Source organism: Haematobia irritans, chromosome 3 (assembly GCF_050003625.1).
Source record: "Haematobia irritans isolate KBUSLIRL chromosome 3, ASM5000362v1, whole genome shotgun sequence".
Taxonomy (NCBI): Eukaryota; Metazoa; Arthropoda; class Insecta; order Diptera; family Muscidae; genus Haematobia; species Haematobia irritans.
In genome coordinates this window covers 13,950,087-13,977,323 of record NC_134399.1, presented here as the reverse complement: position 1 = coordinate 13,977,323, position 27,237 = coordinate 13,950,087, and the positions used below count along the sequence as shown (strand labels likewise).

Genomic DNA, 27,237 nt, shown 5'->3' with positions numbered 1-27,237 from the left:
ATTTTTCTGTACTCTCAAACCTTTTAAAATGGCCATGGAATGCAAGAACAATTTTGGTTAGTACTAAAGGCTATGTAAAAAAGTATAGAAAAAAGCCTTTACTTATCTAATTTTTTTGACAAGAAAATTAATATGTTTTTTATTTGTAAAATAGACGCAATATAGTTTTTTTTCTCTCATTATGAGTAATGACAACAAAGTTTATTAAAAAAAGTTATGTAAAAAATATTTAGACCAAAAACATTTTTCTCAAAATAAAACCCCAAGGTGGCTGTTAACTTCGGAATTCAAATAAAATTTAAAATTAACTGAAATATATAATTAATAAAAAAATAGAAAAATATGATATTAGAAAAAATGCAATTATTAGTAATTGATTTTTTTTTAATTTTTAATTTGATAAAGGGAATTCAATGTTAATGTCCACCACCTTAAAATGCAAACAAAACAAACTAAAAAAAAAACACTAAAAAGCTTTTAAAGATATGCAATTCAAAGAAAACAAAAATATCTATATGAACTCGTTTATAATGATTACCTGTACCTTTTTTTTGCGCAGAATATTGTGTTATAGCATTACAGAAAATTAATTTAAGAAAAAACAATCCATCAAGATATAGTTACAATACCTTTGTGTATGGTATATGCTATACAATAATACCCTAAGCTTTTTATAACATTTTTTAATACTTATATACAAGGGTATACATGTATATTTCTCAAAAAAAAAAAATGTTTCATTATAAAAAAATACAAAAAAAAATCTACAACTCTGCAATATCTCTACCTAGTAAAAATAATTGAATATCATTCGATTTATAGCTGTGTTCCAATTACATTTAGTTTTTTTTTTTAATTTAAGTAGTTTTCAAAGACTTAACTATAGAATTCGATCTATTTACCAATTGTTTGGATTATATTTTAATAAACATTTTAAAAATTTTATTAAATTCCTTGACTTATTAACACAAACCACAAATCAAATTTTCAGTTTTTTTCATAAAAATAAAATTGTTTTAGTATGGGAGTACTAATAGAAAAATATATGCAGAAAAAGAAACAGTTGGAGTCTTCTGTTATATTTTTGGCCAAGCGAAATGCAATTCGTGAAATTTGAAGATTTTAAAATGTTAGCCAAATCCGTTTTAATAAAAGAATTGTCTTAATTCAAGTGTTTGGACAAATACAAGACATATTCTTAATATAATATTTTTATTGTGTTATAATAGCCCCTGGATTACCATATTTATTTATTTAAGCTTAACAAAAACTATGTTATCTGGTACACACAAAAAAAATATTTGTTGTTTTCAATCACGAAATTAATTGATCCAAATAAAAAATTAATTGAAAGTCAATTAAAAAATTAATAGGTCCAATTAAAAAGTATGACAAGAATATAGGATTTTAAAATTGCTACCGATTGTTAAAAACTTGGTTATTCACATTTTTCAAACTTTCGAACATCCAATGTGATGGTATACTAATTCAATTTTACAATTAAAAAATTAAGTAATATAATTATGCTTTTAATCAAACTCGAAAGAAAAAAATATTTGAGTTTTTAATAATTTTTCCAATTAATAAATTATTGATAAAAAGGAGCTCGAGGTCTGTGTTTTTAATTAATTTTTTTTTTCAATATTTCGTCTTTTCATTGAAAGACTTCATCGGGAAAATTTTTGAAAACAAAAATATAACAGCAACTATTGAGTAGAACCTAACGACTCGGAGTCTGTTTTAATTTTTAATTTATTTAAAAAATAGAATTGAAACAATTCATTTTCAAGTACCTCCGTTAGTTAAGTTCCTAAGTGTCATATGGAATTCATAGACAAGATGACAGATATGTTCATCGTACGGTTTAAAATTTCGTTAGCTAACGTAGCACTAACGAAGTATTCATGAAATTGGGGCTAAGTCGGTTAAGAAAGTGATTGAAAATAGTTACGTTTTTAATTAAAAAAAAAGAGTTTTGAAATTTGCTAATGAAATCAATTAATTTTATAATAATGTATATTTTTATGCCCAATTAAAAATTTGGTATATACTGTCATTTTCGTGATGGAACACAATTAAACAATTAATTGGATCAATTAATTTCGTAAGTGAATTACACACAATTTTTTTCTGATTCAATCACGATCCAATTAATTTTTGAATTGGGATGTCTTCAATCACAGAAATGATAGTATCAATTAAGAAATTAATTGAAGGTCAATTAAAAAATTAATTGATCCAATCAAAAAATTAATTGATACTATTAATTTTTGTGATTGATTTTTGTTTCAATTAAAAAATTTGTTGATTCAATTAAATTTTTAATTGAATATTTTTTAAAGCTCAATTAAAATTTAAATTGGAAACTTTTTCGTAAAACTTTTTTCTATGTAGAATTAAAAAAAAGGTTCATTGTAGGGTTGGTAAATGTACATTAATTCAGTAGAGTCAGTTCCGACCTTCTTAACCTTTTTGTCGCTTATGTTGTTTATTCTACAATTAAAAATTTTCCCAAGAATTTTTTTATTAATATATTTTATACAATTTTGAAAAAAAAATTTTTAATAATTTCGTTAACTGATAGTTTAGAGGGTGGTATATTAATTCAGTAGAGGCAGTCCCGACCTACTTAACCTTTTTCTCACTTGTGTTGTTTATTTATTCTATAATTAAACTCTTGACATTGCTGAAGAAAAACTTTTTCCTAAGAATTTTTTAATTAAAAAAAATTAAAACCAAAAATACTTTCGTTAACTGATAGTCAAAGCCAAACGTAGCGACATGAAAATTGCCATAGGTTAATTTTCTAAGCAAACAAAAAATTAATTGAATCTGTTTGCTGCAGAAAAACATTTTCCACAGAATTTTTCAATTAATATTTTATACGATTTTATACGAAAAAAAATACTTTTTGTTGACTGACAGTTAAATTCAAACGACATGAAAATTGCCGTAGGTTAATTTTTTAAACAAACAAAAATTTCATTTTATCTTTTTATTATTATTAATTAATTTTTTAATTGACATTGGTGACTGATTAAGTTGATTTTTTTAATCAAACAAATAATCATAAAAATCAATCCCATTCGCTTATATTTTTAAACAGATCATATAGGTTAGGTTAGGTTAGGTTAGGTGGCAGCCCGATGTATCAGGCTCACTTAGACTATTCAGTCCTTTGTGATACCACATTGGTGAACTTCTCTCTTATCACTGAGTGCTGCCCGATTCCATGTTAAGCTCAATGACAAGGGACCTCCTTGTTATAAGCAAGTCCGAACGGCGTTCCACATTGCAGTGAAACCACTTACACACAAAAAAATTTCACGAAAATTTTTCCAATTAAAATTTTAATTGAGTTTTAAGAAATATTCAATTAAAAATTTAATTGATTCAACAAATTTTTTAATTGAAAAAATCAATCACAAAAATAATAGCATCAATTAATTTTTTAATTGGATCAATTAACTTTTTAATTGACCTTCAATTAATTTTTTAATTGGTACTATCATTTCTGTGATTGAAGACATTTCAATTAAAAATTAATTGGATCAATTAATTTCGTGATTGAATCAGAAAGAAAATTTTTTGTGTGTAGAGAAGCTTTGAAACCCTCAGAAATGTCACGAGCATTACTGAGGTGGAATAATCCACAGCTGAAAAACTTTTTCGTGTTCGGTCGAAGCAGGAATCGAACCCACGACCTTGTGTATGCAAGGCGGGCATGCACCACGGTGGCAGATATCATATAACTTTTAAACCAAACAAAAAATTAATTAAATCCGTTTATTCTTTTTATTAATTTTTTAATTGACATTGGTGTTATTACAATTATCGTGATTGAAGCAATTTAAATTAACAATTAATTGCATCAATTAACTTTGTTATTGAATATATATTTTTTCGTTTTTGGTAAATAAAACAAGTTTTCCAATAACTAGTAAGTATTTACTCCTATTTGGAATTAGTTATCTCCAAGATTATTTGGTAATAAGAGCTTTTTCTTAGATATCAATCAAGAGTTTATTTTCAAAGAAGGACGAGTTCATTTTTGCAATGTTATATTATTATTATTTTAATATTATAGATTATAAATTATGGAATTATGTTTGGTGGCAATTCAGTTGCTCTCAATCATTGTAGACAATCGTTTAAAGTTCTAATTAATTTTCCATTTTTTTCTTTCTCACAAAATCTAATTATGTCTTTTCTATTTTGTTTTTTACTTAATAAAATCAAAAACAAAGCTTAATAAAATTGCCTTCATAAATGATTTTATGATATCATTACCGATATCTGGGCACTTCTATACATAATTCACAATAAAAAATTTACAAAGAAGAATCATGGTTTTTATATAAGAATAAACTGAAGCTTAAAGTAAAGAAAAACCAAAAAAAAAAAACAACAAAGCAAATCTTTATAAGTGTGTTTATGAATAATTCTATTTTGAATAATAATATTGATAAATAATATATATATTATTATTACAATATATTTAAATCTAAATTGAAAGTGCCTATAAATATATATATTATTTCATATATATGTATATGGTTAGGTTATATATATACATACATACCTACATATGGAAAAAGAAATTATAACTATCAACAAAAGAAATCATCCAGATACATAAATAAATACTTGCATACATATATCCATACATAATCTATATTCAAAACAATGTGCATACAAAAATCAATATACATATAATATATATATAATAAAACACACATATTATTATATATAATACTGTTAAAACATAATTTTTATGTTTATTTAATAGAAATAAATACAAAAATATTTATTAAAAAAAATAAATAATATGTAAAAAAATATATAGATGACAAAGAAATGCATTCTACCTTATGATGTATCTTTAAAAATGAAAAATAAACTACATACAAATATGTTAAATAAAGCAAAATAGTGTTTTGTTTTATTTCTTCAGAATATTTACCAAGGGTTTACTATCCCAGCAAAAACTCTCATTACCCGGTAATCTTGTAGGTAAGCCTATTTAAAAATTAATAACCACTTATTAATGGGCATCGCTTCGGATTACATTTACATACGCATGTCCTAGGAGGGAAGTACTTCTTCCCAGGCATACTTTCGGCCATAAAATAAGTAGTGCATTTAAAGCATATAATCACCTAATATGTAATGACTTATTCGTAGATACACCAAAGTTTGCAAAATAGCCACTTATTGTCTCAGCCAACCAAATCTCGAAACTATTGATTTCTATCGCCGATTACAATGGATCAAAATATGGCGAGTGATGCTGTAATAGGAGAACTACTTGAATAGAAACGAATATTGTATAAACAAACAAAAAATCTAATAAATAATCTAAATAAGATTACACGCAAATTAATTTCACACATAAAATAGAAATAAATGTAGGTTGTTTAAGGTAGTTGGATTCGTGAATTACGTTATAATATATCCAATAGCCAATTCACATTAGGTTCGAATCTACTAAAAGTGGATTTTAAGTCTCTTTTTTATAAGGCAAATGGCATTTGAAATTTAGTTTAAGCGCATTTTGGAAGTGTAATGTGAATGAGGTTTAAGAAAGCATTTATTTAAAACATAATATGACAATGTCATTAAACACAATTATTATGAAATATTTCTTAACGGAAAAATTTTCAGAATTACCATTACATTACATATTCTTTTTGATTTTTTATGTAAGTGCTCGATTATGTGAATAATTATACCTAATGGTACCATCATTTATTCTATTTTATTAATTCGTTAACTACAACTGCCTAAAAATTTGAGAACAACAATTCGAAATTCGAGAAGTATTTATGTTTGTCATTACAAGTTAGTCATTATAACTCGCCGCAATGTAATGCAACGTGTAATGACAGCTTTACTCCTGGTAATGTCAATTGTAATGAGATGTGGTTACCTAGTTTTTGCTGGGTAGATATTGTACAGTTTCGAAAAAATGGAAATATTTTAAAAGGAATAATAGAAAGTCACAACGAAATTTTATTTCGGGCCGACATTTTTCCAAAATATAAATAATTCTATAAAAAATTTTTGCAAAAATTTGATTTTTATATAAAATTTTTGCAATATTTTATCTCTAAAGAAAATTTCTGCAAAATTTTGATTTATATATAACTTTTTGATTTATAAAGACAAGTTTTCTATAGAAAATTTTTGCTAAACTTTATTTCTATAAAAAAATTTGCAAAATTTTTCTTTCTATAGAAAATTTTTCCAAAATTTTTAATTCTATAGAAAATATTATTTCTATAAAAAGTTTTTGCAAACTTTTATTTTTGTAGAAATTTTTTGCAACATTTTATTTCTATAGAAAATTGTTGCACAATTTTTTATAAAATGTTTAATTCTATAAAAAAAATTATTTCTATAGAAAATTTTGTTAAAATTTTATGTCTATAGAAAATTTTGTCAAAATTTCATTTTTATAGAAATTTTGTCAAAAGTTTATTTCTATAGAAAATTTTTGCAAAATTTTTTTTCTATAGAAAATTGTTGCACAATTCATATAAATAATTCTATAGAAAATTTTGCACACATTTGATTAAAAAAAAAAAACAATGCAAAAAAATTGATTTTTATATAAAATTTTTGCAATATTTTATTTCTAAAGAAATTCTTTTGCAAAATTTTGATTTATATATAACTTTTTGATATATATAAAGACAAGTTTTCTATAGAAAATTTTTGCTAAACTTTATTTCTATAAGAAAATTGCAAATCTTTATTTCTACAGAAAATGTTTGCAAAAATTTAATTCTATAGAAAATTTTTCCAAAATTTTTAATTCTATAGAAAATTTTATTTCTATAGATAAATTTGTCAAAATTTTATTTCTATAGAAAATTTTATCAAAATTTTATTTCTGTAGAAAATTTTGTCAAAATTTTATTTCTACAGAAAATTTTGTCAAAATTTTATTTCTATAAAATTTTTTTGCAAATTTTTATTTCTATAGAAATGTTTTTGCAAAATTTTATTTCTATAGGAAATTGTTGCAAAATATTGATTCATATAGATAATTTTTGCAAAATTTTATTTTTATAGAAAATTTTCTCAAAATTTTATTGCTATAGAATTGTTGCTCAATATTAATTCATATAATTCTATAGAAATTGATTTAAAAAAAAATCTTTTGCAAAAATTTGATTTTTATATAAAATTTTTGCAATATTTTATTTCTAATTTTTTTTTTTTAATTTTGATTTATATATAACTTTTTGATTTATAAAGACAAGTTTTCTATAGAAAATTTTTGGTAAACTTTATTTCTATAAAAAAAATTTTGCAAAATTTTATTTCTATAGATAATGTCAAAAATTTTTTCTAAAGAAAATTTTGCCAAAATTTTATTTCTATAGTCAGTACCTTCCACATGTAATATCATAATTTATTATGGTTTTACATTTTTTAATAAATAAATATTTCTATAGATTTTTTTTGCAAAATTTTATTTATTCTAATTATTAATATAAAGGTCAAACAAAAATACATAAAAATTTTGTTATATAAAACATGTTTGCAAAATTTTATTTCTATAGAAAATATTGTCAAAATTTTATTTCTATAGATAAGTTTGTCCAACTTGTATTTCTATGGGACTTTTTTCACAATTTTATTTTTATACAAAAATTTGACACAAATACCAATATGATGAAAAATGCGATTCCATTTGACCATTGAAAACTATGCCTTCGGAAGGATTACAAAGTCAAACCATGCGATTAGTTTGTAAAGGGGCTATATGGAACTATTGGCCGATTTGGATCAATTTTACTACAACGTGTGGACACTGGTGAAAACTAAGCCTACGGAAGGCTCATGAAGTCAAAGCTGGGGATCGGTTATTATAGGCGTGGGAGGCTATATTTATTATAGATCGTCCTGGCCATTTTTAGGTAGTTGTTAATGGCTAGATATACTCATGTCTCACACCGATTGAGTGGATATACTCATGCAAGACGGTGGGATTGAAATAAACCTTGAGAATTAAAATTTGTCTTTAATTTTTCGCTTACTATAGTAAGTGCTAGTATTGTACGTAGAAGTATACTTCTACTAGCACACATTTCAAACAAATTTTACGTCCAACGAAAAATGCATTTTTCGAACATTTTTTTGGAATCTATCAACATCAATGAAACTCGGTTTAATAAAATAAGGGATTTTTCCATTATTGTTTGTCTTTGATGTGTTTTATACAGAAATTTGAAATCTATTGTAAAAAATCATATTAGATATTTTTATAAAAATGTTTTTTTTTTTGTATAAAGAAAACCATGTTGCGATATGCAATAAATGTAATGACCTAAGAACTTCAATTTTTGTTTTTTTTTTTCTCTTAGAAGAGTTTAGAAGTGAAGTTTAGGTACTGATTTATAAGTGGATATGTATTAATTATGGGTGATAATGGGAACAAGCAAACGCTACATATCGAGTTTGCTTCAATTCATATAAGAAAGACCATATTAAGCCCAAGACGTCAAATCTAAAGATGTTGGTGCTATATATGTAATTGTGCATCGAGTAGATTTCTGTCATGGACCGACATTATTTTGTAGTAAATTTTAAGCAGTTCGAATATAAAATAAGCCTTCAGGCGTATTAGAAGTGAATGGTGGTGATTGGAACATAAGGAGCGATCTATTTGGCCAAAGTTTCAGGAGGGATATACCAAATTTCATTATTAGAGTTACCTATTTAATTACTCAGTCTTGTTTATAATAAAGCATATATTTTTGTTCTAAAATATTTATTTGTTCTTAAATGTTAAAAGCGCTAGTGTCATTTCAATACACAAAATTAAATAAAATTAGTTAACATACTACATGGAACACATAATAAAAAGTATAGTCTTAAATCAAACATAAATTTAGAATTTTTTTGTTCTATCCTTTGCTAAACCCCAAAATGTGAGTATTCTTCTTTGTTGGGTTATTGCCATTTTGTAAATTGAATAATTTTCTAAATTTTTTTTCCAACATTACTGGCTAATAAACAATGGGCCATACGGAATTTTGTGAACAATTTTCCATAGTCGACTTCTTGCACAGTGTATTAAACGTTCTTGATTTGGGAAATCCAAGAATTTCTCTTTCTTCGTATATACGATACGTGAAGGTACTTTCATATGTTCCCACAAAGAAATGGGCATGAGAACAAATTATTTGATCGATAATGGCTATGCCGCCATCTTTTATAGAGGCTTTCTGTTGTAGATCTTCCGATGTGAAACGTACAACACGATATCGTGGTATATAGGATTTGAAATTTTTTATTTCAAATGCTGTTGCATCTGTGGACAGGAAAACGTTACTTAGATTATAGCTGGACAAATAGTATTTGACTTGGAGTGCTGATGATTTAAGGGTGGGTGTTGTTGATTCTCGACCATATAAAAAATCTCCTCGTCTCAAATGGACACACAGATATTGACCTCCTATGGCAGGGCTTTTGTGTCTCGGCCTTTCATATTCCCACATTGGTGGCCTTTGTACTTGGTCTATTTCATCATTGCTCTCAAAATAACTTTGACGAAACTTTTTTGCAATCTTTACAAGATTTTCGGCAAATCTCATGGAACGTCTTGCCTTCCAAAATTCTCTATCAGCCCAATGTTCATGCAGAACTACTTCCGCATTCAAAATGGCTATGACTTTTGGTAGGTTGTCGTTTTCCAAACTGCGATAAATACGTTGAATCACCTGCGACAGAAGATTAGCACTTCCTTGGAAATTTACACAATGTACCTTCTTGTCTTCTATACTAAGTGGAGTTTTTTTCAAAAATGATCCATCTAATGCGTTCTGTGTTCCTTCACAATCATTGCTAAATTCCCATTTATCTTTGAATATGCCATTTTCAAACATGTCCTTAAAATGTTTGAGTTGTATGACTTTATGAACTGGCACTAGGGGTGTATTGGGTAAACCAAAAATTCTAATGTCTTCCAAAAATTCCGGATAATCTAGTACGGGAGCATATCTTCTCAAACTTTCTACATCAAAAAAGTTTTTCCATGGTAGATTATCCTGGTCGATGTGAACTGACCTCCAATGATATAATCGACGCCATGAAGGCAATACTAAGCGAACATTTTTAAATTCGGGTTTCCGTTGAAACTCCCTCACAAAAACAGCCAAACGTATATAGACATCTCTACGTAAGTTAAAGCCTTCAGGAGGATTAACATCATACAGCAAGTAAAGAGTATTATTCCTGTCACCTTCATCTGCTGGACAAAATGGAGTTTGTGCTCGAGCAAGTGTTCCAAGCCATTTCTGTAAACCTGGACATGTCGTTTGGTGGAAGGTGTCTCCGGTTGTAATTACGCATAACAATAGCGCTGTTATTAAACTCCACATTTAAAGATTTATTTTCAGTCAACCAATCGACTGTGTTTACTCATCAATGTTTGAAAAAAGTGGAGGAGACATACTTATCTTCATTTGTGACAACAAACTGATAAGGGGTTGTTGAGTCGACTTTGTAATACCCTACAGTTGGGTTGATTTCACAACACCCAAATCCCCAAATCCCACGAAAATTTGGTAATTTATTATCTTTGCTAACGAAAATACTGTGTCTCAAAGCCATGCGAACGAAACTTTCGCTAGGGAGTGAAACAGATTCTTATGGGAGGACAATATCAACATTCCATAAAGACGCTCATCAAATTTTATTGATAGCAAAGACCATGGAAATGTGGTTATACCCAATAAACACAGGATGAGCGTTTTTCAAATGCAACAACTTTTCAGTTTGAGGGTAAATATAATTTTCAACATAAATTCAACATGACTTGAAATAGCTCATCTTCAATACATCTTCAAATTGTTTGCGAATTACTTCCAATTTGCCAAAATGTTGACGAAATCTTTGAAAAGGTGTTGAAGATAATATGAGAAAACTTTGACAAAACACTACCCTAAAATGCAACGAATAAACCATGTGGTTTTCAATACTTATTTGTGCAACGAAGTTCGTGGTCAATTGCAAGAAATAAAAAAACAAAGGAAAATTTTAGACAAATAACCAAATAGTATATAAAAATATGTAAGTGAAAATAAAAAATGAAATAAAACTTTAAGGAAGTCTCTAAATGTATATCTCTTTGTAGAAAACTAAAATTATTGATTCTACGTTCTTGAAAACATTAAATAGCTGACCAATGAAAAAATGGTGGACAATTAACGGGAACTGCTTCAAATAGTTTATAATAATTGGTACGTCAATATGAAAAATTAAATCAACACTTTAAAGAAGTCACTAAATTTAAATCTCTTTGCAGAAAACTAAAATCTTTGGATGCTACATTCTTGCAAACAATAAGAAGCCGACCAATGAAAAATGAGTGGCTTATCGACAAGAAAAAGTTTCCAGAAACATTACAAGTGCAACCAATTAAAATTGTTAAAAACAACAAATTGTTGAAATCAACAACTTCTGAATGAAAATGTGCATCACATCATCAGTTTATTTCATATGCTATTATCAGTTTAAAATGGATATTTTGTGAATTCCTTCTGCTGGAAATCAATTCTAACACGCGGTCCAGTACGTTCCTAATTTCAAATTGCCCGCATGTTAATAAAAGGAAGGAACCAAAAGAAAGGAAATCGAATTATCATGCAAAAGTGTTTACTAATAATGTTTAAGATATTTAAAGTTTTGTTGTTTTTTTTGTTCTTATTTGTTGATATGTTTAATAAGATTATTATTTATCAATTGGTATTGTAGTGTATTATGTAGTGTAGCGTATTATTATATATTTTATTTTGATGAAAATGAATAAATTGTACAAAATTCTTAGAATTTTGGCTTTGACTTTCAATTTGAAGTGGGGATATCGTTCATACAAATTTAGGTTGAAAAGTATTTGCAACGATGTTAATTTTGAATTTGACTCGCATCGAAAATTGTTTGACAAATTATTGAGTAGCGATGCATTTCAATTTGAGGATAACACTTGAGGTATTATTGCTAATGTGTTGAATTTCACTGTTGAGGGTAATGTCTGTTTTTTGTTGAGAACGCGATTTTCTCAACAATTTCTCAACATGAATATTACCCTAATCCTTTGAAAAAATGTTTGAAAAATTTTTGAAATTTAGCATTTTTCAAACGTTTGTGTTTATTGGGTAGTGTTATAGTTCTTTACAAAAATAAAATTGCATAGCCTTTCCAAGAAATAAATATTAAAAAAAAAACTGTAATACTTACATGCCAATAAAATTGATTTTTATATTTGAAGAATCTTTTTATCTCTTTAGGACACACGAAGCGAATAAAACGCGCATACCAACCATTAGTGTAGCATGTATGCCGACATCAGCTGTGAACAGTGTTACCAGACAATGTAAGTTCTATACAACACGTTAACACAACCCAATAAACACAGGATGAGCGTTTTTCAAATGCAACGACTTTTCAGTTTGAGGGTAAATATAATTTTCAACATAAATTCAACTTGACTTGAAATAGCTCATCTTCAATACATCTTCAAATTGTTTGCGAATTACTTCCAATTTGCCAAAATGTTGACGAAATCTTTGAAAAGGTGTTGAAGATAATATGAGAAAACTTTGACAAAACACTACCCTAAAATGCAACGAAAAAACCATGTGGTTTTCAATACTTATTTGTGCAACGAAGTTCGTGGTCAATTGCAAGAAATTAAAAAAATGGAAAATTTTAGACAAATAACCAAATAGTTTATAAAAATAGGTAAGTGAAAATAAAAAATGAAATAAAACTTTAAGGAAGTCACTAAATGTATATCTCTTTGCAGAAAACTAAAATTATGGATTCTACGTTCTTGAAAACATTAAAAAACTGACCGACGAAAAAATTGTGGACAATTAACTGGGACTGCTTCAAATAGTTTATAATAATTGGTACGTCAATATGAAAAATTAAATCAACACTTTAGAGAAGTCACTAAATTTAAATCTCTTTGCAGAAAACTAAAATCTTTCGATGCTACATTCTTGCAAACATTAAGAAGCTGACCAATGAAAAATGAGTGGCTTATCGACAAGAAAAAGTTCCCAGAAACATTACAAGTGCAACCAATTAAAATTGTTAAAAACAACAAATTGTTGAAATCAACAACTTCTGAATGAAAATGTGCATCACATCGTCAGTTTAATTCATATGCTATTATCAGTTTAAAATGGATATTTTTTGAATTCCTTCTGCTGGAAATCAATTCTAACACGCGGTACAGTACGTTCCTAATTTCAAATTGCCCGCATGTTAATAAATGTTAATGCTGTTTTATGACACCAAAAGGAAGGAAATCGAATTATCAATGCAAAAGTGTTTACTAATAATGTTTAAGATATTTAAAGTTTTGTTCTTTTTTTTTGTTCTTATTTGTTGATATGTTTAATAAGATTATTATTTATCAATTGGTATGATAAATAATAATCTTATTAAACATATTATTTAAACATGTAGTGTATTTTATTTTGATGAAAATGAATACATTATACAAAATTCATAGAATTTTGGCTTTGACTTTCAATTTGAAGTGGGGATATCATTCATACAAATGTAGGTTGAAAAGTATTTGCAACGATGTTAATTTTGAATGTGACTCGCATCGAAAATTGTTTGAGAAATTATTGAGTAGCGATGCATTTCAATATGAGGATAACACTTGAGATATTATTGCTAATGTGTTGAATTTCACTGTTGAGGGTAATGTCTGTTTTTTGTTGAGAACGCGATTTTCTCAACAATTTCTCAACTTGAATATTACCCTAATCCTTTGAAAAAATGTTTGAAAAATTGTTGAAATTTAGCATTTTTCAAACGTTTGTGTTTATTGGGAATGCCTAAAATCTCTTCGATCGATTTCGAAGATTTGAAATGTTTTCATTTTAAATAAAAATAGATGGGTTGGTGGGTGTCTTGATAAAGTAAAATAAATTAAAATAATTAGTAGTTTTATTATGGGTGTGTGTAAAGGCAGGGTAATGAAATATTAAAGTATACAAGAATACAAACTTAATGCCCACATTAACGGCTTAATTCTACATTAGTAAAAGTGATCCGATTGGTCCAATTTTGGGCCAGCGTGTTGACTTTTCGATTCTAAACACAAAAATTTAATATATACCAATTTTTGTCGGAAAGACCTAATTTCGGAGTTTTCATTATCACATACATTGGATTTAGTATCCATCGCACCTAATCATAATTAAAAGTAAAATATTTCGAATAACATGGACCCGGAGAGGTCCTGGGTTCGCGTTAGCCCACTTTGGACTCTGTCCAAAGGAGAAAGTCTCAAAAACCGGCCGAAGGCCGGCTACCTATCCCCTTTGGGTTCGCGTTAGCCCACTTTGGACCCTGTTCATAGGAGAAAGTCTCAAACCCCGGCTAAAGGCCGGCCACCTCATCCCATTTTCGATTTGAAATTCCTTCTCCTACACTCAAAAAATTTTTGTTTATTTTTAACAACTTGTGATAAAGTAGATTTGTTCCCCACTTTGGATTCTGTCCATAGAAGAAAGTCTCAAACTCCGGCCGAAGGTCGAGGACCTATACGCCAATATTCAAGGGTCGGTATTTTTCGCTTTAAAATCCCTTCTCCTACACTCAACAAAAATTTTATTTGTTTTTAATAACTTTTGCTAAAGTAGATTTGTCCCCTATTTGTAATAAGATGATGCAATCGCATTACCTTTAAGCTTTTGTCTGGCAACACAGTTTCTCTCAAGCTAAAATTCTCAGCTGATTTTGCCGGCTGACCCACATGCTTAGCTGTATAAGAAGAAGACATTTTAAATTGTTTTTCTTTATATTGAAAGCCATTAGACTGAGGACTGAATTTAGTTTTTTTTTTAAGATAAATTCCTTACATTACTATACAAAATGTTTATACGGCCTATAAATCGTCTTCGAATGTTCCATAAACTGCCATGTTTGGTACAACGAATGACAATCCAGCCCTCCAGTTTTAGTTTCTCACGTTACGCAATTTCTTCAATGCACATCAGATCCTTACCATCAATTCAATATTACTCCACAAATCTCCAATGTTCCGCTACACCAACACAAACCCCGAATTTGAATGATAAAGTCAAGTCTAAACATTCAATGGAAACTATAATGGGAAGATTAGATTCCTTCTATCAATGGAATGGTTTTATAGGTATGTAAAATATTTTGGTCTAAGGTTTCTTCATACTAACGGAATAATTTTATAGGTAACGAACAGGTTCAACCTGTATTAGATTTTTTGAAAATAAATTCAGGGGCACAAGATATATCACCGGAACAAGGTCTATTTCTTTTGAACGTTTGTGGTTTAGAAATGCCTTCGCTCTCGGAAGAGGAAAGAATTTCACACTTCCAGGCCATTTGGCAATATTTGCAAAATGCTGGTATGATAACAAAAGACCATTATCATGTAATGCTCAATGTGCTACAGTATAATCGACATCCTCTCAATGACTATAAAACTTTTGTGGATGAGTATACAAAATTGCAGGGATCGGCAAAGGAGATATATTCCGACTTGTTGGCAGTAGCTGGAGCAACAGGAAATGTTAAACAAAGTACCGAAATTTTAGCTGAAATGCGTTCCTTGCAACTGCCTTTATCTGAGCGAGACTTTAACTCCTTGCTGTTGGCCCATGCCCGAGCGAAAGATATGGTAGGCTATCAAACTGTGCAGGATAGTATGTTTGCAGCAGGTCTCACGCTAAGTTTGAACACACAAACGACCCAGTTTGTAGTTTTCCTGGAAAATGGTGACGAGGCGAAAGCCTTAAATATCTTACAAGATAACCATGGTCAATTCGAAACACACCATGTACTAAATATGATGAACAGCGTTGTCAAAACACCAACCGCTTCGCGTGAACTTGTGGTTCAGTTAGTAAAGGAATTGAAACCTGACTACGTACTTGGTTCGGAAGTGCCGATAACCCTACGAAGAGTGTGTATAGAATTCTTGCGCAATGGGTATGATATTTATGCATATGTTTGATGTATATTTTTTTTATGAAGAATTGTTTCTTTTTTTCCTCTCCACGTTGTACAGGAAAATTGACTATGTGATGGCTTTAATCGATACTCTTCCTACACCAAAGTTCCAAGAAAATCAAGATAGTGATACTTACGGTGTTTTCCTACTACATGCTCTGTTTCGTGCCAACTGTGATTTGGCCATAATAATTGACACTGCTAAAAAACTAGAAGACACAGGAAAGAATACAAGAGCCTTACACATAGCTGCCGAAATAGCTTTACGACGTGCACCACCTATGGCCTTGCCAATTTTCGAGGAATTGGTTAATAGAGGCCAACCTTTAAGAACCCATTATTTTTGGCCCCTGATGATGTACAACTTTAGGCGACATAGTGAATCGGGCATATTGCGAACGCTTAGAATAATGCAAGATTTCAAAATTGAATGTGACCATGCCACAATTACCCAGTATGTATTGCCAAGATTATCCATAACACTCACTAATCCCCAAATGGCTTTGAAACAAATGGATGAGGCAGGTGTTAAAACTTCATTGGTGCTAACGCCCATAGTGTCGCATATGTTAACTCAAAACAAATGGTTTGATGTTGTTCCTTTGATAGAGGCATACCCAACTAAACTACAAATAGCAGATCTTATTGCACCATTGTGTAGTGTAGCTGTTCATATACGTTCGACAAAACGCTACCATCATTTTGCAAAATTATTAAATACCTTAGCCAACAAGAACATAGAACGGCAACAAGATGTTATGGGACGTTTTCTAATTGAATTACTCTCATCTCAAGAACGTGTGCGAACAGATCTCCATTATGTGCAACGCCTATTGGGAGAAATGAATAAATTTGGTGTGCAAATTTCTCCAGGAGCAGTTACAACCATACAATCTCTAATGAATCAACAAAACGCAAGTGGTAGTAGCTCAAAGTTTATGAATAACATTAATCAATATCTGAAGGAAATGACCAAACGTTCACTAGTTCTGCAAACTGGTTCCGGTGAAGATTCCACCACTTCATCGTTTATTAAACATCCTCGTGATATGTCTTTGGATGAACTTGAATGCCATTTAATAGAATTGGAGGGAAAACAAATGAATACTCGTGGTGTGCTGAGGCGTTTGTTACAACTTTGTGTGCGGGAAAATCGCCTCGAACGAGCTCTCGAAGTTAAAAACAAATGTGACATAATGCAAGTTCAAACCAGTCCTGGTATGTTGGCCAGTATTTTTGAAATGTATACTAAACTAAAAGATCTGCCAAATGCTCAGCTCTATTTGAAAAAAATTCAACAGGCCTATCCAGGTAAGCTGAAAATTCCTCAAATGTGGTAAATGAACTCATTGTTTTCGTTGTGTGTGTGTAGGTTTTCAAATAGATGAACATAAATTTGTTGATTATGCCTCCCTATTGGTTGCATCTGGTCAATTGGATATGGCTAAGGATCTTTTGGAGGAACGTTCTATAAAACACCGCATTATTGGTGGCGACTATGTACTTCGTAACGTATGGAACCTTTTAACAAATGTTGCCCAATATGCAACGACCTTAAAGGATTTGCCCTCGGATCGCAATCTTACCCGAGAAGTGTATGGATTTCTTCAAAAGCTTGGCTATTGTCGCACGCATAACGCTATTTTGGGGCCCATCGTCAGAGAACGTCTATTGAGGGGAGATTTGCCTGGAGCCATAAAAGAATTTAAGCAACTAGCCCAACAATACAAACACACACCACTGCAATTTGAATTGCTTTCATTGATTGTACGCCTTTGTAATGGCAATCAAGATCAAAAATCACAATATAATTGCAGTGTGGAAGAAGCACAACAACTTCTAAGTGAAATTACCGAAATTATTACGAAAGTTCATGGACCCGTTAACATGAACAGTGGACTTTTATTGGCCTTTGCCGAATCTGGCTCGGACAATCAGCTGCGACGTCTTCTTATTAATCCCGAATTCCGTATTAACGAGGACCTACTTTTACGCAATTGTGAACATTTGGGCCAAGAGGGAGCTGTGCAAACACTTTTAAGATTGGCACGCGGTGCTAGAGGTCTAAACCGTGTTATCGACGAGCAGAATATTTACGATATGTTATTGAATAACTTTATCAAGGCAAATGATTATAAAGCTGCTCTCAATCTATATGAGCGATTGGAATCCGACGATGAGCTTAAGATATCACAAGATTTCTTACGGAACATTGTTAATTTATTAAAAACGAATAATATCGAAATACCCAGTAATATAGCATTAAGAGCTAGAATATCATAAGTTTGTTTTCGTTAAGTTAATTTTATCATTATTATTTTGTTGCATACTATAGTAATTACATATTTTGAAAAAAAAAAAAAAATAAAAGCTTTAAAAAATTCCATTAATTGTTATACTCTAAAAGAGTGATACCTACATTTATCAGCCACTGAGGTGCAATTGTTAGTATACCCGCCTTGTATACATAAGGTCGAGGGTTCAAGCCCAGTTTCGACCGAACACCAATGGATTATCCCCTCTCAGTAATGCTGGTGGGTTTTCTGATGCTATCAATGCTTCTCTAAGTGGTTTCGCCGTAATGTGAAACGCCGTTCGGACTCGGGCAGCACTCATTGATAAGAGAGAAGTTCACAACCTGTGGTATACCAATCACGATGGCCACTCGAGCTAAAAATAATCTCAATCAAAATTGTATTTCTATAGAAGATTTTTGCAAAATTTTATTTCTAAAGAAAGTTTTTGCAAAATTTTACTTTTATAGAACATTTTTGCAAAAATTTATTTCTGTAGCAAATTTTTGCAAAATTTTATTTCTAGAGAACATTTTTGCAACATTTTATTTCTGCAGAAAATTTTACCAAAATTTTATTTCTATAGAAAATTTTGTCAAAATTTTATATCTATAGAAAATTTTGCAAAATTTTATTTCTATAGAAAATTTTTGTAAAATTTTAGGGTATCAATGCTTGCATAAATAAGGTCGTGGGTTCAACCCCAGTTTCGACCGAACACCAATGGATTATCCCCTCTCAGTAATGCTGGTGGGTTTTCTGATGCTATTAATGCTTCTCTAAGTGGTTTCACCGTAATGTGAAATGCCGTTCGGACTCGGGCAGCACTCATTGATAAGAGAGAAGTTCGCCACCTGTGGTATCCCAATCACGGTGCCACTCGAGACGAAATTAATCTACCAAAATTTGGACAACATGTTACCAAAAAAATCTTATTTTTCAAAATTTTATTTCTATAGAAAATTGTGTCAAAATTTTATTTCTATAGAAAATTTTTGCAAATTTTTATTTCTATAGAAAGTTTTTGCAAAATTTTACTTCTATAGAAAATTTTTGCAAAATTTTATATCTGTAGGAAAATTTTGCAAAATTTTATTTCTATAGAAAATTTTATTTCTATGGAGAATTTTTGCAAAATTTTATTTCTATAGAAAATTTTATCAAAATTTTATTTCTATAGAAAATTTTGTCAAAATTTTATTTCTATAGACATACAATTTTTTGCAAAAGTTAGAGTAGTACATTGTAATTCGTTAAATTGGCCCTGTAAAGGCCTTGAATTGCTTAAATAAATGGAAATAAATAGATAAAAATATTATTTCTATTGAAAATTTTTGCAACATTTTATTTCTATAGAAAATTTACAAAATTTTATTTCTATAAAAAATTCTTGCAATTTTTTTTCTATAGAAAATTTTTGTAAAATTTTATTTCTTTTTATTTTATTTCTATAGAAAAAAATTTTCAAAATTTTATTTCTATAGACATAAAATTTTGCAAAATTGTATTTCTATAGAAAATGTTTGCAAAATTTTATTTCTATAGCAAAATTTTTTGCGAAATTTTATTTTTATTTTTTTGAAAAATTTTATTTCTATAGAACCATTTTTCAAATTTTATTTCTGTAGAAAACTTTGTCTAAATTTTATTCCTATATAAAACTTTGTCTAAAATTTATTTCTATAGAAAATTATAATCTAGAATAGTCTAATGGCGAAAAAAGGCGCAAATTCGAAATTGTCGAAGATTGGTTCCTCACTATTTTGCAAAATTTTATTTCTATAGAAAATGTTTGCAAAATATTATTTCTATAGCAAATTTTTTTGCAAAATTTTATTTTTATAGCAAAATTTTTGAAAAATTTTATTTCTATAGAACATTTTTTCAAATTTTATTTCTGTAGAAAACTTTGTCTAAATTTTATTCCTATATAAAACTTTGTCTAAAATTTATTTCTATAGAAAATTATAATCTAGAATAGTCTAATGGCGAAAAAAAGGCGCAAATTAGAAATTGTCGAAGATTGGTTCTTCACTATTTTGCAAAATTTTATTTCTATTGAAAATGTTTGCAAAATTTTATTTCTATAGCAATTTTTTTTGCAAAATTTTATTTTTATAGCAAAATTTTTGAAAAATTTTATTTCTATAGAACATTTTTTCAAATTTTATTTCTGTAGAAAACTTTGTCTAAATTTTATTCCTATACAAAACTTTGTCTAAAATTTATTTCTATAGAAAATTATAATCTAGAAAAGTCTAATGGCGAAAAAAAGCGCAAATTCGAAATTGTCGAAGATTGGTTCCTCACTATGGACCACTGGGGGCCAATGAGGGTAGATGTTTATTCATCTATCCAATGGAAGAGAAGTTCACCACTGTGGTATCACTGTGGCCTGAATAAAGTGATCCTGAAATATCAGGCTGCCAATATACCTTACCTAACCTAAGCTAGTCCAATGGAGCTCGATTTGATTAAATAAATGAAATTAAATAATTTGTGATATTAAATATGTTAGAGTCTTATTTCAATTCCATTTTTATGTCTACCCCGGGTTTTACCATTTTTGAAGTAAAATGTTCTTAAGAAACATTTGCTGTATGGTTAAATTGTCAACTCGATTTTCGCTGTATTTCCAAATATTTTCTCATCTCAATGATAATAAGACATTAAAATTATTTAGACTATGTTGGTTATACATTATTTATTTCAATTTTATTAAATCATTTATTTTTATTAATGTATTTTTTTTCGTTATGTTGTGTTTTATGTTTAGCATTGGTATTTGATTTAATTCCAATTTTTCTTTTTTTTTTATTGAATTACTAACTATATCTTATGACAAATATATATGTATACATAATTAATACATTTTTTTGTAAGATTATTTAAATATTATTTACATTATGGAGCGGGGGCGTCTAGGTATAAATGTTAGTTATTTTATTCAAGCTAACAAATTGTGATTGATGATATAATTGTATGTGTGTGTATGTGTTTATTTTCTGACACAATGTTTGCCTTACTTTTGCACTGTACTGTAGTTTTTTTTATAACATAGTTAACAGAAATGTAAAGTCTGGTCGGGGGGTTTGGAAAAATTAAAAGACTATGACATGAAAAAGTCAAACGCCAGATTAAATAAGTTAAATTTTGATTTAGTAAAATTCATTGAAAACGTGTCGAAAAATTAATATGTTGACAAAATTTTCTATAGAAATAAAATTTTAACAAAATTTTCTATAGAAATAACTATTTGACAAAAATTTTTTATAGAAATAAAATTTTGACAAAATTTTCTATAGAAATAAAATTTTGATAAAATTTTCTATAGAAATAAAATTTTGACAAAATTTTCTATAGAAAAAAAAAAATTTTAACAAAATTTTCTATAGAAAAAAAAAAAATTTGACAAAATTTTCTATAGAAATAAAATTTTGGCAAAATTTTCTATAGAAATAAAATTTTGACAAAATTTTCTATAGAAATAAAATTTTGACAAAATTGTCTATAGAAATAAAATTTTGACAAAATTTTCTATAGAAATAAAATTTTGACAAAATTTTCTATAGAAATAAAATGTTGACAAAATTTTCTATAGAAATAAAATTTTAACAAAATTTTCTATAGAAATAAAATTTTGACAAAATTTTCTATAGAAATAAAATTTTGACAAAATTTTGTATAGAAAGAAAAGTTTGACAAAATTTTCTATAGAAATAAAATTTTTCTAAAAATTTTCTATACAAATAAAATTTTGACAAAATTTTCTATAGAAATAAAATTTTGACAAAATTTTCTATAGAAATAAAATTTTGACAAAATTTTCTATAGAAATAAAATTTTGACAAAATTTTCTATAGAAATAAAATTTTGACAAAATTTTCTATAGAAATAAAATTTTGACAAAATTTTCTATAGAAATAAAATTTTGACAAAATTTTCTATAGAAATAAAATTTTGACAAATTTTTCTATAGATATAAAATTTTAATTATATTTGCTTAGTTCGGCTTGAGGTCATGTGAATAAAAACAGATGCTGCTGTTTTTTGAGTCGTATTTTTATATTTAAAATTTTCCAATATTTCGAGACATCTCCGATGCTCGTCTTCGGGGAAATTACTTTAAACAAAAAGAAAAAACATTTAACACATTAACAAAAAATATATCATTACATGAAAAACACAGATAATTACATTTAAATTTAAAGAACCATTGGAGACCAAGAAGACATGTTGTCAAAGCAATGTCTCCTGAGAATGTAAGGGCTGATATTTACTTTCTAGAGCGCGAGATCCAGCGTACAAAACAGTACCTAACAGTAATTTATAGCAGCTGACGTGTGTCCCATCTGCGAGCAAGGACCACATGACACGCATCACTTTTTCGCTTGCCCAGCTAAACCTACCCGAATCACCACCACATCACTCTGGACACATCCCATTCTAGGAGCTATTTATCTCGCTAACCGAGTACGAGTTTGCCACTCTCGCTCTACCATCGTCAGCGCCAGCTGGAAAGAAATTCTTCAGGGATGTCTTGAATAGAGTGTGCAAAAGATGTATACCAGCGGGTCGGATTCCAGACATCCGTCTGAACTTCCCCATGACCCAGGATCTCGAATATTCCTAAGGAGATCGACCGGCTTGTGGCCACCCACAAGCGAGAAAAGTGGCGCAAGAATTTGCAGGAGTCCGATCTTGGATTCAAACAGTTGTGCTCTACTATTCGGAACCTCTCCAACCCCAAGCGTAGGGATAACATTTCCATTTCGTTTGGGAGGAAAACTCCGAAAGATGACACCCGTGTAGCGAATTCTGCAGACAGTTCGTCCAGCACCCTCAGACAATAGATTGTGCAAGCAGCAAGCATAGGCGAGTCTTCCGTGCACTCAGACAGGACAGCTCCCCTAATGTCATCAGTCAGGAGAATGTGCTCCAGGCGATAAAGGCCACCAAGAGCTCCACAGCAATGGGTCCAGATGGCTTGGCTACGAGGATGTTGAAGCACATTCGAGATAATGACGTTAGATGCCTTCAATGTTTGCCACAACACTCTCTTAAAAAAACAAACAGACATCTGGAAAATAAAATTGTTCCTGTTGTGACACCAGGAAAGCAGGTACATCTTGGAGACTCGTATCGACCAATTACTCTTCTTTCCCCCGTTACGAAGATTCTGGTCTGAATAGTAAGAGGTCGCATAAACGTTCGATTCTCGTTGCATTGGACTTGTCTAAGACGTTCAATACAGTGAACGATAACACCCTCTTTATAGATATTATGGGAACCCCGCTTCCTAATAATCTTAAGAGATTGTTGGCGAACTACATGCCTGGCAAACAGTCCTATGTGGAATTCAGAGGAAAAAGATCTTCGCCTAGGAAAAGTAAACAAGGCGTTGTTGTTGTAGCCCTTTGGAGTTGGTATTCCCGAGTGTCTCGGGAAATAGGCATACTCCAAATGGGGGTTTGTAGTCCTTGGACAGGGATTGTAAACCCTGTGTCCGCTCCGGGCCGTAGACCCGACTGCAACGGGGGCGGTAAACAAGGCGTAACTTAAGGCGGTGTACTGTCACCCTCCTATTTAACTTTTACGTGGCTGGAGCTCCCCTCCCACCATCAGATGTTCACGTGATCACCTATGCGGACGACTGTTCCATAGTGACATCAGGGAGCTTGAGGTGAGGATTAATGACTACCTCCCTGCACTTACGGATTTCTTTGTCGACAGGAATCCGAAACTTTCTGCACCTAAATCGACGGCGACCATTTTCACTTCGTGGACCAAGGAAGTGAACCTGGATATCGATATCCACATTCGTGGCCAGAGTATCGCCACATGTAAGAACCCCAAGGTTCTTGGTGTAACCTTTGATAGCTTGTTTCTCTTTGGTAAACATGCGGAAATGGTAGCTAAAAACGTTGGGAGTAGAAACAACATTCTGAAGGCAGTGGCTGGTAACACCTGGCGTAAAGATAAAGAGACGATACAAAAGACCTATGAGTGTATTTTGTTAAACCCAGTCGTCCTCTTTATCGATTATCAAGCCCCCGTTTGGACTCCTAGTATCCCAGCGATACCCAATGGAGAAATCTTCAAATGGTGCAAAATACTGCATTGCGGATTGCCACTGGATATCACTTTATCAGCAACATGAGTCCAAAATTCTATCGGTGAGGCAACACTGCACCCTCCTCACCCAGTAGCACCCGATAAAGTGCAGAGGGATAAACGACCCAAACCATGCCACATCCAGGAAGGTACCAACCGAAAGAGCCAAGCCCATACCCATTAGGTTTGATTTTAGGAAAGATATTCAGTCAATAAATCGGCGATTACAGTGATGAGGGAATAAGGACGGCACACACGGCAACGGTTCAGAAGGCTATAGATTCCTACCAGTGCAGCGTTGTGATGGGGGGGGGGGGAAAACAACCACCTGTTAACGTCGAAAATGCTATCGGTGAGGCAATACTGCACCCTCCTCACCCAACAGCATCTGATAAAGTGCAAATGGGTAAACCACCCAAACCATGCCACATCCAGGAGGGTACCAACCGAAAGAGTCAAGTCCGTTAGGTTTGATTTTATAAAAGATATTCAGCCAATGATCGGCGATGACAGTGTTGAGGGAATAAGGACGGCATTGAGGGCGGCACATACGGCAGCGGTTTAGAAAGCTATAGATTCCTACCAGTGCAGCGTTGTGCTGGGGAGAAGACCACCACGACAATGAGAGGCGGCTTTCTAGAGAGACCAGGTCGGTGCTATATCAGCTAAGATCAAGTATATTCAGGCACTTGAATAGTTACCTCTCCCTTCTCTTCGCGTGTTCTGCGAAGCCAACAGACCTGACACCTACTACACTCTGGACTCATCCAGTAGAGGCAGCTCGCTTCCTGCCACATCCAGGAGGGTACCGACCGAAAGAGGCAAACCCATTCGGTTTGATCACCACATTATTCATTTATACCCATGTTCGCAAATCCACTTCCAGGTGAATGTGAATCAATTCCACGATTTTGGTGTCCTACAATCCACTTTCACCGGAATTTTCGTGTGAAATCAATTTATTTGCTAAAGTCTTGGTGAAAGTTGAATTATGTCCAAGAAGCATGTAATTCCGGTTAAAAAAAGTACTCGCGTAAAAAATTTTAAATGTTTTATATTTGATACATGAATTTTAATAAAAGTGTGTCATTTTTCATTTTAAAAAATAATAAATTGAAATAAGTCTACTGATTTCACTTGTTTTGATTTCCGCCTTAGTGATTTTTTGGGTGATTTGTGCAACCAGCTGGTTACAGAAAAGTTCAAAAAAGAACGTGGAATTAAGGACATCAAATTTTCACGTTCGTGGATTTGACGTGAATAGTGAAAGTGGAATTGAAGTGGATATCTGAACATGTGTGTTAGCCTGACTAAATTAACTTTTTTAGGTCTTTAACCATTTATAAATTTACATGGTTAAAGAATATAACTAGAAAAAAAAAAATAAATCAAACATATTAAGCTTCATTTAATTAAATAAGTGGTTTTTTGTTGTAATTATTATTATTATTATTATTATTATTATTATTATTGTTATTACTGTAATATTTAGGATTATTATTATCGAGTATAAGCATTAATTTAAGAAATTCTAGCAATTCTTTTTTTTTGTTTTTGCTTGTAAAAAGATTACATATACTATATTTATTTGTTTATATATATACTTATATAATGTTTATATTCTTTAATATTTAACTTTTTGATTGTTACACATACATATCTACATATGACTATTAATTTTATTAATAATATTATAGGACTTTTAAAAAATATGTATTTTTATATCTGGCTAAATTTAACTTGATTCTTTTTTATATGTTATTTATAAATATATATATATATATATTAAGAAACTTGTTTTGTATTAATTATTTATTTATTTTTTTTTATAATCGTAAGCTTTCATGACTTTTATTTGATTTGTTTTTGTTTTTATTATTTTTTTTCTTTAGCTATTATATACTTGGTTTTCTTTTTTAATTTTCTCCTCTTTTAGGTTAATAATAATAATAATATTGGTTTAATTAATTAAATTCATATAATATTATTGTTTTTTTTCGTTTTTTTTTTTCATTTTTGCAAGAAATACATATTTCATTTAATTTTAATTTCAATATGCAAGGGGAGAAGATTGCTATTACTATACTATATATATTTTTTCATTTTCCTTAAAGTTACTTAACTACACATACACATAAATTAAAGCACAAAACAAAAACAACAACAAGTTATAAATGGAAGTTAAAAATTATATACGAAAAAAAATCTAAAAACAAAATAACGAAATTATTAGTAACTTAAAATATTTTCTTCACCTTGTGTTTTGTCGTCGTTTGTTTGCAAATAAAGTTTCAAGTCCAACAATTACTAACTAATATTACAACACACGCACATATACCAACATAGAAATATGTACATATCGATATATCTATTCCATAGTACATAGGGTTAAATGAAATAACATGCATTTTTTGGCAGTGGATCAATTTAATCCATGAAATTCCTTTAAATCGATATAATTGATATAATTAGATCTGAGTAGATTCGAAAATTGTTAAGATCTAAAATCTATTAGGCATCTACTAATAAATATTCGGAGTCGCAATCGCAAGAATTTATTTTTCTTATTTCGTTTGGCTTATTGTATTGTCTCAATAAATTGAATTGAATTGAAAAAAGGGCACTCTCGGACTCCAAAAAAAATTAATTCGAAGAGAACTATATTACCAAGATTTAAGTTTATAAGTTTCAGGGTTAAGAAAATTTTGCGATTTGTGATTTCGAATTTCAGACCATGGGGGGTTACTAGAAAAACTGGAGTGATCCAAAAACCGGGTTTTTGAAAGTCGGTTGTTCTTGG

The 27,237-nt window shown here is 30.0% G+C and overlaps 2 protein-coding genes and 2 long non-coding RNA genes across 4 annotated transcripts; 3 read left to right on the top strand and 1 right to left on the bottom strand.

Annotated features, from left to right (window-relative positions):
- Window positions 1-8,765: 8,765 nt before the first annotated feature.
- O-fut2 (O-fucosyltransferase 2) lies at window positions 8,766-10,491 on the bottom strand. Its single transcript, XM_075300447.1, has one exon. The coding sequence runs from the start codon at window positions 10,392-10,394 to the stop codon at window positions 9,021-9,023; it is 1,374 nt and encodes a 457-aa protein (XP_075156562.1). The 5' UTR covers window positions 10,395-10,491; the 3' UTR covers window positions 8,766-9,020.
- Window positions 10,492-10,760: 269 nt separating this feature from the next.
- LOC142228021 (uncharacterized) lies at window positions 10,761-11,635 on the top strand. The gene is made up of 3 exons (XR_012720045.1): window positions 10,761-11,085; window positions 11,150-11,255; window positions 11,321-11,635. It is a non-coding gene; the product is annotated as an uncharacterized LOC142228021 (long non-coding RNA).
- Window positions 11,636-12,487: 852 nt separating this feature from the next.
- LOC142231909 (uncharacterized) lies at window positions 12,488-13,301 on the top strand. The gene is made up of 3 exons (XR_012720958.1): window positions 12,488-12,756; window positions 12,821-12,926; window positions 12,992-13,301. It is a non-coding gene; the product is annotated as an uncharacterized LOC142231909 (long non-coding RNA).
- A 1,520-nt stretch (window positions 13,302-14,821) lies between these two features.
- On the top strand, window positions 14,822-18,413 carry Lrpprc2 (Leucine-rich pentatricopeptide repeat containing 2). Its single transcript, XM_075299271.1, has 4 exons — window positions 14,822-15,193; window positions 15,249-16,008; window positions 16,088-17,340; window positions 17,402-18,413. The coding sequence occupies exons 1-4, from the start codon at window positions 14,914-14,916 to the stop codon at window positions 18,310-18,312; spliced, it is 3,204 nt and encodes a 1,067-aa protein (XP_075155386.1). The 5' UTR covers window positions 14,822-14,913; the 3' UTR covers window positions 18,313-18,413.
- The last annotated feature ends 8,824 nt before the right edge of the window (window positions 18,414-27,237 follow it).

Coding starts and splice junctions, on each gene's coding strand:
- O-fut2 (XM_075300447.1), bottom strand. CDS start 10,394: ATGTGGAGTTTAATAACAGCGCTATTGTTATGCGTAATTACAACCGGA.
- Lrpprc2 (XM_075299271.1), top strand. CDS start 14,914: ATGTTTATACGGCCTATAAATCGTCTTCGAATGTTCCATAAACTGCCA. Junction 16,009..16,087: donor ATAGAATTCTTGCGCAATGG/GTATGATATTTA, acceptor CACGTTGTACAG/GAAAATTGACTATGTGATGG. Junction 17,341..17,401: donor AATTCAACAGGCCTATCCAG/GTAAGCTGAAAA, acceptor GTGTGTGTGTAG/GTTTTCAAATAGATGAACAT.